Raw genomic sequence first — 16,278 nt, 5'->3', positions numbered from 1 at the left:
ACTGACTCGACAAGGTCGCGGGCGGCCTCTTATCTAGAGTGCGTCGCTATCTCGAAGATTCGGCGAAAGCGGCTCGAGCGTCGCGTGATCGGGCGAGAAGGAACACGCACTTTCTAGAAAACAAAAGCAGGAATAAATGAGAGAAGTTACATGCGGTACATGAATAAACGAGAACTTTCTGGAGGTCCGTGACTGAGCGTTGCTTTCTCAGCCCTGGGCGCGGCAATATACACAATTTTTCACACAGGATAAAAAAACATCGCTGCAAGGTACGAAGTCAGAGTGTCACTATCTGCCCCTTTCAGGCTCAAAGGATTATGCAGGAAGGTCAACTGGACGAGACTAACAGCAAGGCACTGTGCCAAGTGAAACACAGGAGCAAATTTGTTGAATGTGTCGAAGGTGTGGTATCCAAAATACCACTGTCGTGTGGAAGATCCTACGTCGGGCAGACTGGAAGATACCTTAACGAGAGACTAAGGGAGCACAACCATGCATGCGGACAACTGCGAGCACCTGGCAACCTTGCAGCGCATTGTTCAAAATGCAACTGCAAAGCTCTCCTTGACACTACTTCCATCTTGGCCAGATCAAAGGACAGAACAAAGCGTGAAATAATCGAGGATTTTCACATGGCCTCGGGTAGACACGGAGCGTGCGTCAGTGAGCCATCACTAGCTTTGCGACAAGAAGAAATAGATCTACTCAATAAGATACCAAACTTGTCGGAGCAAACATCAGGCCCCAGGTAAACGCTACAAAAAACACACCATCCAGTTCGTATATCAAAGAGACAGCTACAGCAAACACCATCAAGTTCAGAAGCCAACAAATTCAATACATCAACCATTCGTTTTCTTAGCCGCAATTTTGGAAATACGGGTCGGGGGAGAAAAAAGAGAAAGAAATTAAACAGTTGTTAGTCTGCGCCGATCCATGCATGTTTTTGTCTGTCCTTTTGCATTAACTTCATTTCTCCAGTTTTTTTCCGCGTAACTACGCAGCGCAGCATCCCATCAATGTTAAACCAACTAGCCCAACTCCAAGCATTCATTATTCCTACTTAGTAGTTGGGCACTAGGAGGGCACAGTTTTCGCAGTACTCCCGCATTATTATGCCAAGCCGCTGTCAACATGCGTGCTTCAGCGCGTCGCATTAAACTTGTTTCGCCACCAAGTTCAACCTCACATGGTTCAAAGTTTAGCGCTTGATCGGGGAGGGGGAAGGGCAATTGGAGGATGAGGGAAGATTGGATTAGAAGGCGTGAACATTGGTCAGTTATGTTTTAAGGAACGAAGTATTTTCATAAGGTCGAAAGCGTAATATGTTCTCAATACAGCGTTTGAGAAACGGAGCTCGTTTTTAACTTTCTTTTTTTAAATGCGTCTGAGAGCATAATGGAGCACTGCGTTCCTCTGCTACTCGACCGTGTGAGCGATCTTGGCAGCTTGCTAAATATGCGGTGAAATAAGGGTGGCGCCTGCTTGATGCAGAGAAATAGTGCAAGCTTTTGCATCTTAGGAATAGTAACGCATTATCGTGCGATATTTTTGAGTCGACCAGTAAACTTATCCGCGCTGAACCAGTAATCAATCATCGTCGTGGTAATACTCGTGTGCGTGCCGCGGATGCTCCGGGCGTTTTGCGTACTAACTTAATGCCATTTTTTCAGGACTGATATTTCCTAAATAATTTGAGCTTCTGATAAACGAATTTACTTCGAAATTACCCCGGTCGAGTTGAAACCTTTATTGTAATAGGTGGTATTCACTGGACGCCACATCGGAGCTCTCTGAACGTTGCGCATGCTCAGAGTGAACTCCCGCTTATGGCCTGAGGACACCCTTTTTATGTAGAGTAATGCTACATGCACGACGTCGTGCAGCTCAACCGGAAGTGGCTGTACGCACGACGCGCGTTGATGTTCTTTGATTGGACGACCCGAATCCTGGCCAAGAATTACTGTAGAGCCTCGCAGTTCACGAGCTTGCTCGTGAATTGCGAATAACCAGAATATTCTGCTTAAGCACTTCAGGCAAGTTTTTTTTGTAATATTGCATTTACTGGTACTGTGAATTCCTTTTTTTAACCGAAGTATCGTTGGGTACAACTTTACTAGACAGGCGAGCTGGTTAATATGACATTCTACAAACCGAGATGGAGGCTTCGAAGACATAAGTTTCAATTGAGACGGATGTGTTCGTCCTTCTTTGTAGCCTCCGTCTCGGGTTGTGGAATGTTTTAGCGTTGTGTGCTGACACAAGATCCGAAATGTGTCCAGTTATTACTGAGAACTGATGCCAGGAAGCTGAATGGTTTTTTTTTTTTTTTTTTTTTTGTGTACAATTACAATCCGTTTTGATGGAAGGATCAGACTTGGAGGCTCATGGTGTGTGCACGGACTGTCCAAATTAAGGGCGTGTCTCGGCTTGAAAGTATACTATAGACGAGGTTTAGAATTTGTCCAGATTGGATTACTAACCGATAAAGAAGTTAAAGAAGGAGCCAGGAACTCCTTAGCTTCTGTTATACATCCTCCTCTAAGAAATCCCACCCATTATTTATGTTATCTTTTTTTTCAGGCGACTTGCGGCAATGAACCCGCAGGAGGGGTCCCGGCAGTCGTCAAGAAAAGTTGCTCTGGTGCATATGAAGGCGCAGAGAGCACTCCAAGAGTTCTCGAAGTTCCAAAAGAAGTTGAAAGAAACTTCGGTGCTTGTTTAGATTAATCTTTCTTTTCTATTGTTAATATTACAATTTGTTGTATAGGCCAAGATGGTTCTTTTCGAGATGTAGCATGTCAGCATAATTTTTGGTCAGATTTTTTTAGGAGACTGCTCACTTTGATATTTTTTTTATGGCTGAGCTGCCCCCAAAATATTTGCGTCATGAACTGTGTTTTTTTTTTATTGTGTATCTGCTCTAGTCATTTAAAAGAAAAATAAATGTAAATATTTTTGAAGCAGCAAACTGTTCAGTCTTCTTTGCAATGGGTGCGTTGCTATGGGTTGGAACCAAAAGGACCAAGCGTGAACTTAGTTTGATAACGATTTTTTTACAAATGTTTATCTGCCTTTATCCCCGTCACTACATGTACAATGCTCTCTAAACTTGACGTGGCATGTGAACACTTTCTCATGGCATTCCTGGCTGTTCTATTGAGTATATATGTCACAGATTCATTGTTCTGTTTTCAGGATAGTGCTCGCATTAGATACGACAGTTCAAATTTTCCATACATACAAGTTTGGGGAACATTTGCGCATTGCAGGTAATTTTATGTTGCAAAGACGTGCATCAAGTTGCGCCTGCAAACTGCCAGGACATCCCTGTTTTGCATGTCACATATCAACTTTTTCAAGGAGGAGCTTGGCATGTGACATACAAAGCCCGGATGTACTCATGAATAGCGGCAGTAACATAAAATGGGGCGAGTACTATCACAAACAAGACTGAACTTTTTCCGTACGTACAAGAAATGTAACCTGTGTCGCTTTGGACGCATTGGAACATGTAATGTACTTCGTAAAAATGGTACATGTTCTGGCATGGCTTGCAACAGAACATGTGCTGCTGTGTGCCACGATGGTACATTTCCTGTAGCATACAGTACTTGTTCCGTGATGATGGTGTATGGAACTTGTTGTGGCTGCCCATACAGCAACAACATGTCCCGTACTAAAGAAGTATGGAACATGTTCTGTAGTCCGGTAATACAGTACATGTTGTGGCAACAAGGTTAGCATGTATGTGTCCCATATTTTGACAGGAGTTTTTCTAACAGTGTATGGCATGCCGGGAACGCGTCTCCGACTGGTGTATTTACCGCGTCCAAAAAAGTGGTCGATCGATTTCCGTTTGCTGACGTCATAGAAGTGTCATGCTGTCGCCGGTGGCGATCCTGGCGGTCTCCCAACAGCTGTGGTGTAGATGGCGGACGCCTGTTCTGCTGCAGGACGCTCTCTACTGTGACGGTCCATGCACGGAAGCTACAGCAACAGGAAGTTGGGACGCCTGATACGCCGTGACGAAAGCGACACTCGCGTTCGCCTCGTGCTTTTCGCCAGCATTTCTGCGGCCAACCGTCAGGATCGCGACAGGCAACAGCATGACACCCCGGCTTCTGTGACGTCATTTGCTGCCACTTTGGGACCACTTTTAATGTGTGGGCGGGATAGGACGTTAAACACACCAGTCGGAGACGCTCTCCAGGCACATAATATTCGCAACTTTCAGCGATAGTGGTACCGCGGTGTGAGAATCGCGCTCCCTAGCTCCTGGACGATTGGCCTCGTAATAAAAGGGCTTGCCTACACCTTCCGGACGTGAAAAAATAACGTATGGCTCTGATACTGCTCGTATATAGCAAAACTATAACTATCCCAGGTAGCACGCCAGGGGAATGCCCAACTTGGGCAAAGGTCTGGCAAACATAAGGGCCCAACTTTGGCGCAGTTCGGTTTTTGCACCATGGCATTCATCAGTGCCAAAGTACGGTGCCTAACTATAGCCTAAGTTGGGTGATCCTATGGCATGCCAAAGTTTGGCTCTTCTCCGGTACGCCAGAGGAGTGCCAAAGTTGGGGCCATACTTGAGCCATAACTGCCATAGTAAATCCTAATCTGGGAATTCGGGGCATGCCAAGGTTTGGCATTTCTCTGGTCTGCCAGAGGAGCGCCAAAGTTGGTGCCATACTTCAGCCAGAACTGCCAGAGCAACGCCTAATTTCGGTATTTGGGACGTGCCAAGGTTTGGCGTTTCTCTGGGCCGCCAGAGGAGCGCCAAAGTTGGTGCCATACTTCAGCCATAGCTGCCAGAGCAACGCCTAATTTCGGTATTTGGGACGTGCCAAAGTTTGGCTTTTCTCGGGTCCGCCACAGGATTGCCGAAGTAGTGCAATACTAGAGCTATAACTGCCACAGCAATGCCCAATTTGGGTATTTTGGACATGCCAAAGTTTGGCGTTGCTCTGGTCCGCCAGAGGAGCGCTAAAGTTGGTGCCAGATTTGAGCCATAACTGCCATAATAAAACCAAAACTGGGAATTCGGGGCATGCCAAGGTTTGGCGCTTCTCTGGTCCGCCAGAGGAGCGCCAAAGTTGGTGCCATACTTCAGCCATAACTGCCAGAGCAACGCCTAATTTCGGTATTTGGGACGTGCCAAGGTTTGGCGTTTCTCTGGTCCGCCAGAGGAGCGCCAAAGTTGGTGCCATACTTCAGCCATAGCTGCCAGAGCAACGCCTCATTTCGGTATTTGGGACGTGCTAAGGTTTGGCGTTTCTCTGGTGCGCCAGAGGAGCGCCAAAGTTGATGCAATAATTCAGCCATAACTGCCAGAGCAACGCCTAATTTGGGTATTTCGGACACGCCAAAATTTGGCGTTTCTCTGATACGCCACAGGAGTGCCGAAGTGTGCCATACTTGAGCCATAACTACCAAAGCAACGCCTAATTTCGGTATTTCAGCCTCGCCGAGTTTGGCTTTTCTCTGGTCCGCCACAGTTGTGCCAAAGTAAGTGCCAGACTTGAGCCATAACTGCCGCAGTAAATGTTAATTTGTCGATTCGGGGCATGCCGAAGTTTGGCTCTTTTCTGGCTACCCACTGAAGTGCCAAATAAGTGCCAAAAGTGGCAAAGAAAGCCGAGAGGCCAGCCCAAGTTTCGAATATCTCTGGTGTGTCACAGAAGTGCTCTTTTACGCGTCCCAGGAGAGAAATAAAATAAATAAGCGTTGGAAGCACGATAGTAAGATGTCATCACCTCCGTTCCCAAGCAGCACGGCAATACTTTGCAGTATCGTGCCAGTGCCGGCCGAAAGTCGGTTACAATATCGCTCAACTGTCCAGTTTTGCACCACCGTTTGATACCCGGCAGGTATTGCCGTACAGCTGTTTCGCCCCGGCCTAGCGTTCGCGTAATATTGTGCGAAAACTCTACGATGCGTCTGCTTCGTATTGGCCGAACGTCGTGCAAGTATGTGTACGTTACATGTCATTTGTTGCATATCCAATCACTTATACGGACAAACAAATTTTTTCGATCGCTCCCAGAAGTTTATTAAACAACTATCATTACACACAGTGTATTCTCAACATATTTACAAAGGTCACACTTCTCTGTAAAACGAAAAGCAAATTATAAAAAACAATTAACACTGTCCTCATGCCAAGCAAAACTCATCACACGTAAAACCGCGGAGAATAAAAGGAAAGCAGGGCGACTATCAGAATCATGCTTGCAGTGCACTTACTAATAAAAGAGCGATATCATGTAATCCTTGATAGATGCATAATCCAACTCAGGCACCCCACAAACACATTCGAGGAAGAAGGTTGCGCACATTCAACTGACGTCTCGTCGTCGGCGAAGAGCAGTTTTTGTCGAAGCCTGTCCAACAAACACATCACAAGTATTCCACGAACTCCGGTGCAAAAAATGACTGTTACCGAAAAATTGGCATGGACGTATTCCGACCGTTTACGACGAAAAAACACGGCCACGTCTGCAACGCACGAAAGCAACAGAACACTGAAGAGCCCAGTTCGAAAACCGGACCTACGTGGCCTGCTTATTTCTATAACTAGGCAAACGGCGAAAACGACAGCCCCAGAGATCCCATCAGCGTGACAGAAAACGTCACGTGACAAATTTTCGTCCAAACTTTTTTGTCCTACGCGTCCTATGTAGAGAGGTCACGCTGAGTAACGCGTTTCGCTTCATCCTTTTGATTTGCTTAAAGCGGCTGTCGCGCTCGCTGACAGGTACACGAAGACGCAAAAGCAGGTGGGGAGGATTTGCAAAAGGCGAGGTCGAAGGGGCATCAACAACGCATAAAAGGAAAGGCCGCTTCTGCCGGTGACCTTGTCGCCTTGCCTAGTCTGTCAGCGTTCGGCTTCCATTAAAGGGGTCATGAAACGCTTTTCCAACTTTTTCCTGTTTCGCTTTCCTCCTGAACTCATAAATCGCGCATTCCACCAAACAGTTGAAGAAGACGAAAAGGGGGAGTCCCCTCTTGCTCCAACTCCCGTTTGTGTAATCCCGGACACATCCATTCTCCCCCTAGAAGATTAGCCCGTCGCTCAAAATTCAGACAAAAGTCGCTTTCCCCACCCCGTTCATTCCGAAGCTGACAGTGCTGTTGAAGCTACGTGCTCGTTGGGCCAGCCGCACTTGCCACGTGAGCGTGGCAAATGTGGCTGCAGAGAATGAAGTCAGGTGATGAAAGGGAGGCGGCTGATTGGTCCGGCAAGCGTGTAGCTTCCACCACAATGTCAGCTTAGGGCTGAAGGGAATAAGTGAGGTCCGGTTGCGTGTGACGTCTGTTTGGACCCGATAACGCGCTTTTGGGACCGCGGTTGTATCACAGTGAAAAGGCAGAGAGGTTGCGAAGGGGAGGAGGTACGAAATAGTCCGCTCTGTTTTCAAATTTTCGCACTGAAAGTCAGGCTTTTGACTTTCTACCTTTTTCTTTTGGTCCACTGAACGATGTGCTATTAGTAAAATCCCAATCTAAAATGATTTATCCCAACCCAAAAATCGTTTCATGGGCCCTTTAAGGGCCTAAGAAAGATAATCTCCTTTCTTGAGAGCGAAATGGACGGGGTGGTTATGTTTTCCGGGCTTGTCGCCATCCGATAGGCCTCAATTATTTCTCTCCCCATTTGCTCGCAGTGGCCTACCATGGCTGTCGTGTCGGTGAAATTAGGAGCGCAAAAATACTCCACAAGCCGGGCGAAGACGTGATAAATGTAATAACAAAAACGGCTTGACATCACAAAAATAACAATTTAATTAAACGTTTTGCCTCCCATGCGGGAGGCATCTTCAGTAGAGCGCAGAGCGAGTGAGAGTCGCACAAAAAAGTTCGGTTATTTAGGCATAAAGTTTGTGTACACGTCCGGCAGGGGGCCACGGTTCTTGTTTACCAGCGATGAATCACTTCCGCGTTTGTCGTTCTGGATGAACCAAGATTCCAGCAGCTTCCTCGGTTCCAACCTTTTATCCCCCTCCAAGGTGGATGCCTTGTCAATGTCAAATTGGTGTCCTGACATCCATGCGTGGTCGACGAGTTCGGACATGAAGCGGGTGGCGGTCCCGTGCGTGTTCTTTTAGTCTTGTTTTTCTTTTTCGTCTCGTCGCTCCAATGTAGGAAGCGTCACATTCCTTGCACTGTACCTGGTAAATCACGACCCTTTCTGCCTCTGGCAGGGTCGGATCTTTTGGCTTGGAGATAACATTGGCGATTGTTCTATAGGGTTTGTATACAGTTCGTACCCCCAACGGCCCAAGGCCGCGTCCCAATGCCTCCGAAACCCTTAACGTAACGTGTTCGTTCGGCTCGATCCAGGCACCGATGGGACATTTGTTTGTTGGTCAACAAGAACGGATTGGTCTTAATGAGTTGAAGTCAGACAGCTCCATCATGATTTTAAAGGCCGACAAAGGAAAAAGAACCGTTGTGCTTGATAGGGATGACTACATGAAGAAGATTATGAAGTTATAAACGACAGTCACTATTTCGTGAGGCTATCAAGAGATCCCGCTGCTAAGTCCGATAGAGAGTTAGTTGACCACCTTCGAGAGCTGAAAAAGAAAGGACGCATCAGTGACGACCTATACCGTCGTCTCTTCTCCTTTGACGCCGCGACACCCAAGATGTATGAACTCCCCAAAATTCACAAACCGGGTTGCCCCCTACGCTCGATTGTATCGTTTATTAGTTCCTTTCCAAATATCTGGTTATGATTCTGAGCCCTCTTACAAGAAAAAATGAGTTTAGCCTCCGGAATTCCCATGACTTTGTTGAACTTATACGCGCTCAGACCCTGCTACCGCACGAGGCTATGGTATCCTTTGATGTGATTTCATTATTTACGAATGTCCCCAACGCCCTGGCGGTTGATGTCGCCTGTGACCGGTTGTTGGCAGACCAGTCGTTGTCCACTCGCACAACCCTCCTTGTTGAAGACGTAATACTCCTTTTGCGTTTTTGTCTCAACCAGTGTAATCTTAGTTTTAATGGGGACATATATCATCAGGTCAGCGGATGCCCTATGGGGAGTTCAGTTTCCGTCACCGTCTCGAATCTCGTCATGGAATATGTTGAGGAAAGGTAATGTCTGGCATTGATTTCCCCGTGAAGTTCTACCGTCGTTATGTCGATGACACTTTTGTAATGGTTAACAGAGAGAACGTAACTGATTTTCACCGCAATTTGAATAGTGTCCACCCCTCAATTCAGTTCACCTGCAAACATGAAACCGATAGTACCTTGCCGTGTGTAGATGTACGTGTCCATAGAACTAGTGAACCTTTTTTTAAGATGGAGACATCCGTATATCGTAAACCATGTGACAGACAAAACTTTCTTGACTATTACTCTCATCACCCTACTCAACACGAAAGCTCAGTTGTAAGATCGTTACTTCATGGTTCAGAAACTGTCCCATCTAAGTCAACACTTAGCATTCAAGAACTTCGCCATGTGCGGGAGACTTTGAAAAAACGTAACTACCCCGACTGGTTTGTCAATCGCGTTAAGAAACAAATGTCCCATCGGCGCCCGGATCGAGCCGAACGAACACGTGACGTCGTGTGCATCCCGGAGACATTGGGACGCGCCCTTAGGCCGTTGGGGGTACGAAAGAACAATTGTCAATGTTATCTCCATGCCAAAAGACCTGACCCCGCCAGAGGCAGAAAGGGGCGTGATCTACCAGGTGCACTGCAAGGAATGTGACGCTTCCTACATTGGAGAGACGGGACGAAAAAGAATAACAAGACTAAAAGAACACGCACGGGATGTCGCCAATTCCACGAACGCCACCCGCTTCAAGTCCGAACTCGTCGACCACGCATGGACGTGAGGACACCAATTTGACTTTGTCAAGGCATCGACCTTGGCGAGAGATATAAGGTGGGGACCGAGGAAGCTGCTGGAATCTTGGTTCATCCAGAATGACAAATGCGGAAGTGATTCATCGCTGGTAAACAAGAACCGTGGCCCCCTGCCGGACGTGTACACAAACTTTATGCCTAAATAGCCGAACTTTTTTGTGCGACTCTCACTCGCTCTGTGCTCTACTGAAGATGCCTCCCGCATTGGAGGCGCAACGTTTAATTAAATTGTTATTTTTGTTATGTCAAGCCGTTTTTGTTATTACATAAATTAGGAGCGCAACCGGGACATTTTCTCCCGTGAATGACTATCGGGTGCTTTGAGTCCGAAGCAGCTCTTTCGGCGTCCATTTGATGTTCTCGGAGTCGGTCGTTGAGGCATCGCCCCGTCTGCCCGATGTACCTGGTCCCGCAGGACAGGGGGATCGCGTACACTTCCTTCGGTTCCTCTCCTTCCGCCAAGATTTCTCTTTCCGGTACTCCCACGGAGCGGGCGGGTTTTGAGGTTGAAGCCGAAAATAAAGTTCGCTCTTTCCACTTTTTTTTTACGTTTCCTCCTCTCCTGCCCTCCTTTCCTCACTTCACCGCCCTCCCCCGAGGGGCCAACACGGAGAATGGATTAGGAGACGCCTCCGTTAATCCGGCATAACCCGCCGTAGAGGGGGCGTGCTGCTTGACTAAAAACTATCTCGCTGCACAAAAAAAAAAAAAAAAGAAAAAAAAAAACGTCGCGGGCAGCGATTTAATGCGCTTTGCCGGATGCGTAATGCTTCGTCCGCCTTGAACAAGCTGGTATGCATTGAACTAACATTTTTCGAAGCGCGGCAGGTTTAGTGTAGGTGCTATCATAATGGTCCAGCAAGACTTCCCTGTCCGCCACAAGCTAGCCAATAATTCAAGGACATAACGACGGCAGCGTATTCAAACAGTGTAAAATAAAATGTATATAATATTTATAAGAACACCATCGTCTTCACTGCTTGGCTTTCAAATTTTTAGCGCCGCAAATAATCGTAATCAAAATATTTTTATAATTGAAGACCCCTCGTCGTGCATCGAACCCAAAATTACGCTTACGTGAAACATGATTCGACGCGGGAGCAACTCGAGTCACCGTAATTTTTTTTTTTTTTTAACGTGGATTTTGTTTTTTAATCTTACTGAGGTACCACTGGCAGAACACGAATCGCATACTTGGAAGGATCTGAAAACTCATATAGCTGGTTGAGTGAATGCAATACTATCGCATTCGTTGAAGCTCGATTTGTTGATTCGAACTTCAACAAATCACACGCACCCATTCTGCCTATTTCTGTTTACCCAGTCATAGTCGTTCCCTCACGATGCAATACGAGTACAAGTAACGGCAGTTTATGCAATGTTGACGATACACAGCCGTGATCGCACGGTTTTTAGAAGCGCTATAGAACGAGCACAAGCGTCGAATTTCGGTACTCTGATTGATTTCTGTCTTCCCGCCGTGACACCACACGAGAAAAGCGATTTCGTTCTGTCTGTGAAGCTAGGAACAAAGAAAACAAGATATAATCCCGTAATAAGACAACGCGAAATGGATCTCTGCAGCCAATACCCAACCGTTCGCGAGGTGACTGGGCAAAAGCATATATTACCTCCGTGCCTTTACCCTGTGCGCACCGAGACAGAGAGTCATACAAACTCCTTTGCGCTATTATCAACACGATTGCGTTTGCAAGCCGGTAGTTTGACTCGGCTGGGATTCTTCCCTTCTGACTTTCATAGCTCTCTATGAAACCAGAAAGGTAGATACTTTTCTCCATTGGGTTGGTTTGCCCGGGGCCTCCAGTTATTTACGGCCAAAATCACACTAGAGGCGCTTCAGCAATGTTTACTCTGGTCGACACACGTGCTCCTTAAAGATGCCTGTCGTCAACTCTTTCCCAAAAGATACTTGAAGAGCCAATCTTAGAGGTCGACGGATAACGAGGCCTTAGACCTCAAAGAAATTATAACAGAAATTTGGCGTTGTCATTCCCAAACTGGTTGCCGGACGAAATCCAGGGTTGGTAATAGTAACATAAGATACGTACGGCAGAATTCCCTGCCATAAATAAAATGATTTGGCTAACGCCAATGTAACGCGAAATAGGTGCAAAGAGTTTTGCGATAGGAAGCGTAAACCGAAAAAAAGGAAAAAAAAAAATAAAGAAAGAAAGAAAGAAAGAATGAAAGGAAGAAAGAAAGACTGAAGAAAATGAGAAATTAGAAAAAAAAATCTCTGGTGACTTGGCCAAAAAAAATTCTGTTCATGTGATTTTTCTTGCCACGTGACCAAACAAAAAAAAAAAACGAAAAAAAAAAAAATAACACGAGAAAAAAAACCATCCCCTGCCCGGTTTCGAAGCTAGACCCTCTTGATCGTGAAACTAGCGCGCTATCCGTTGCGCCAACATAACTTTTTTTTTTTTCTTTATTGCAGCCAACATAACTTTTTTTTTTCTTTCTTTACTGCAAGTTGCGCCAACATAACTTTGCCAGTAATGCTCACGCATTCCCACATCATAGGCGAAAGCTTAGGTGCCTTCGCAGTTTTTCATGCATGTGTTATTTTTATTTGTGGCAAGGGTTCACGTCCAGAATGGTTTTAGAGTTTTCGACCAAAACGAGTTTTCTTCATCCGAGTCACCTTCTAGAACCAGTAGACCGCACTGGGTCGTCCGGCTAATCAAGCAGCTATTTTCAAATTCTCTGGCGTGCCCGTCCTCGGATCCGAGGTCGCCGTTTGACAAGCTTAACTTTCTTCCACCTGGCCGGAACCACCACGGCCAGCTTTGTTCCGTCCCCACTCCCTCTCGAGAGGATGGCCTCGCCCCGAGGCTAATCCCATTCTCTAAACCTCCTTCCATCCAACGCTTGACCTTTCCCTCCCCGTCCCCCAGCTTCGGGAGAGAAGGTTCTTCTCTGCAGAACGTCCCGTTTGTACAGCGGCTTTAAAGTTCAGAGATTGTCCTGTCTTTATCGTCCCTTTTGTGTCTCCACTTTTTAAAGGGATACTTCAACGAAATTTGAATTTTACCCGCCGTGTACAGAAATAGGTCGACTATGATCCACAATACTCGAAAATGACAACCGCACGTCCGTATTTTGAGCAGATGGCTGTATTTTTCGTTCTAAACGGCCCACTCTGGCAAGCAGTCCGAGAACAGCCAGCGGAGGCCACGTCACATCCGGCGCAGTCATGACGTAGGACGTCTCAATCAACGATTGGAGGAAAGCTGCGGCGAGGCTGACGTGATTATGAATTTCGTCACTTGGTGGCGTTCACGAGTAAAGTTATGTTACAACCTATACGTTTGACCTGCCTGCGGTCTGAACGGCCTCACAAGTCACAACCCGGCAAACACGGCCACCCTGTGATCCCAGTGTCCGTGAACCCACTAATCCCGTGCCAAACACGGTAGTCGGTTCGTGCTTTGTGTCGCGATGGCGTGTCGCGGAAACAGAAAACTTAGCGACACCAGCGAGGACGAAGACATCGCTTCTGCGATGGTGAAAGATCGCCGATTCGGCTTACAGCCGTACATTTACGACCCATCTGCGTCGTCTTCATCTGAAGGCGACGGGGACGGGCCGGACACGCCACCACCAGCCCGTCGTGTGGGCTCCGCGAATTGGTAAGTTTTCTATTTCATTCGCGATCAAGAAATATTTCATTTTTATTTCGTACATATTTTCGCGATTGGCAGGCGCGGCATGTATTGAAACGGCGGGATGTTGCTATGATATCAGGATATGCCTCCATCTTCTTGGTGCCGATCAAGGCTATGCATGCGCACTCTACCTTTACGAATTAGCAGTTGCAAAACATAGATACGCTGTGGCGATTGCCGGCGTGCGGTCGCCTCAGCCCGACAGGCTCCAACGCGCGAGCGATAATAATGGCAGTTTTCGGCACCGAAAACTGCCATTATCAAAGTTTTATGGATGAGGTAGATGTTGCAAACACCTTAGAAAACATCGAGTAAAGTTTCGTAGTGCCCTTGTATTTCCGGCATTCATTCGTTGAGCAAAACTTGTCCCAACAGGTGCTCTTGCAACGGCTGCAGAGCGATGCTGACGGACTACGAGTCCCTGTGCTGCCGAGAGGTTGACCGTGCAAGAGAGCTCTGCCAGGACCAGGGGGTGTCCTGTATCACCAAGCACCCCTGGTTCGAGCTCTACTGCCTGAACAGGCCAGTGCTGGACCTGGCGTATGTCACAATGCAATACTTCTGCCCTTTGGATGCGGGGAACCGGACCCAAGAGGAGTATGTATATTCAACTGATCAGTGGTGTAGCCAGGAATTTTTTTTCGGGGTCGGGGCCAAGGTGGCCGGGATGTCCACGACTTGGGGTGCGGAGAGGGGGAGGGGGTTCAAAATGCATGTGTATATTATAGTGTCAGCTAAATATTTGGGGGGGGGGGCTGTAGACCCCCCCCCCCTTGTTGATTACACCCCTGCAGCTTATTGCAGTCATTCTAGTTGTTACCGCTGGCTTCCACTCCAAATATTCGTGTTTACAGCTACAAACACAGCGTTGGTGTCATGCTTTTTTCAGGCATTATGAAAAATCCTGTCTCTAAAATCAAAATCTTGATATGTGGTCATTTCACCACTCTAGTAATATTGATAAATGTCATTATTCTCCTAAGAACAAGAAATTTATACGGTGTGCAAATATTTGAATATGAATCGAACATGAAGCTCTCAAATAATTCTATTTGCAAATCTGATTTCTCATATTAGGTATTGCGAAAGATGTGGTTGGTGCAGCACAAGCGAAATACTTTTTCCTTCCCTCCATTCTAGCAGGCTGTTGTATTGAACTTCCAAATATGCAAAATACATTTTAATTTTACCGGTCCACCCTGGTGTAGTGCGACAGGGTAAAGATAAATTAAAAGCAAGCTTTTGTGCCACTAACGGATACCAATTTTAGGGGGCACTGGAGCGTTTAAAATGAAAACATAGTTGGAAAGCACAATGTGTTACAAGAAAAAAAATGTGATAGGCAATTTTATTTCAGTGGCCACATTGTTATGGCCCAATTAGCATGACTGACCACCAATAATGTTCAGCAGCTGGTACTGCACAGGAACTTGTATTTGAGCTTGTTACATACACATGGTCTTCTATTCGATGATCGGTTCTTAATTCGATTTAGCTACTACGATTAGGTACTCGCACACCTTTCAAGAAAAAAAAAAAGAATAACAGCAGTGTGCTTATCTGGTAACTGCAACACTGTGCATGTAAATAAACAGAATCAGACATCATTTATCTGTTAACTACCACACTGTGCATGTAAATAAACAGGGTCAGACATCATTTATCTGTTAACTGCCACACTGTGCATGTAAATAAACAGGGTCAGACATCATTTCAGAATAATTAGAGAGAGTACCCATGCTTTCAGAATTCCACCAAAAAAAGTTTATTGCTCTTTCCTACAATGACAATCTCGTTACCGTGAAACCGCACAATTGTCTATAGACCACAACATAAATATCGATACTGCAATGAAAAGCCCGAAAAACTAAATGCCAACAAACAGTGAAGATACACTTGTTCAAGCAGTATTAAATATAATTAAAATCCTTCTGCATACAAAATGTTGTTAGAAGTTCCCCATGCTACAGGACAGTAATGATGTAAACTGCGAGATGTCATTGGAGATTGTTGACACTATACAAACGCATAGTAGAAAAGGTCAGAAGCAAATAGTGATTAGCTTTTCCCTCTTTGCTCAGAGTTCAACGCTGGTTTCTGCCACCTCATCTCATTACAGGAAGTACCGCTACACGGCATACCACCAGTTCACCTGGTGGGTGCACAAGAGGCTGGGGCGGGGAAACCGAGTGGTGCTGCCCAGCTGCGTCGTCTGTCAGATTCGGCAAGAATTCCCGTCCACAGATGGGACATACAGGGGGTTCAAAAAATAAAAAAAGTATTGGACACCTGAAGGACTCGTTTACGGCATGTTTTGTCCAGCCCTTCAAAGACACCTTCATCAATAAAAGACAGCAAATGTCACCAAGCTCTAGGCTCGTAAGTTTAGCAATAGGTTGCAACCTATGAACCTAAGAATGGCTTGCGAGGTCGTTAATGACTAGTAGGTACGATAACGTGAACAGTTAAGTTTTCCTGATTATAATGCATTTTTCATTCAACAGAGCGGAACTTCACCTGTGCTTTTTCAGACTGTTCAGGCAGTGAAGAGGGAGAAGCTAAGTTTTATCATCTACCATAATATCTCAAGAGAAGACCCATCCCCAAAAGATAGCCCACCCTGATTTTCAGCATAACTTCTTATTATCCTAATGGCTTTAGTTGAACTCAATTTTGCACGCTGAAAGTTAGTC

The 16,278-nt window shown here is 46.2% G+C and overlaps 2 protein-coding genes across 3 annotated transcripts in view; one reads left to right on the top strand and one right to left on the bottom strand.

Annotated features, from left to right (window-relative positions):
* LOC120841972 overlaps positions 1-16,278 on the bottom strand; it is a 94,960-nt gene that overhangs the window by 13,519 nt on the left and 65,163 nt on the right. The window lies entirely within an intron of this gene.
* On the top strand, positions 13,086-15,864 carry LOC120841967 (P2X purinoceptor 7-like). 2 transcript variants are annotated; one of them, XM_042292425.1, is made up of 3 exons: positions 13,086-13,549; positions 13,961-14,125; positions 15,705-15,864. In XM_042292425.1, the coding sequence occupies exons 1-3, from the start codon at positions 13,359-13,361 to the stop codon at positions 15,856-15,858; spliced, it is 510 nt and encodes a 169-aa protein (XP_042148359.1). In that variant the 5' UTR covers positions 13,086-13,358; the 3' UTR covers positions 15,859-15,864. The 2 variants fall into 2 exon arrangements, with proteins under 2 accessions (XP_042148359.1, XP_040068890.1); XM_040212956.1 differs by having other exon boundaries at positions 13,961-14,182.

This window comes from Ixodes scapularis, unplaced genomic scaffold (genome assembly GCF_016920785.2).
Source record: "Ixodes scapularis isolate PalLabHiFi unplaced genomic scaffold, ASM1692078v2 PGA_scaffold3__209_contigs__length_174095766, whole genome shotgun sequence".
Lineage (NCBI taxonomy): Eukaryota > Metazoa > Arthropoda > Arachnida > Ixodida > Ixodidae > Ixodes > Ixodes scapularis.
The sequence above is the reverse complement of the archived record's forward strand: the minus strand, read 5'-3'. Positions and strand labels throughout refer to the sequence as shown.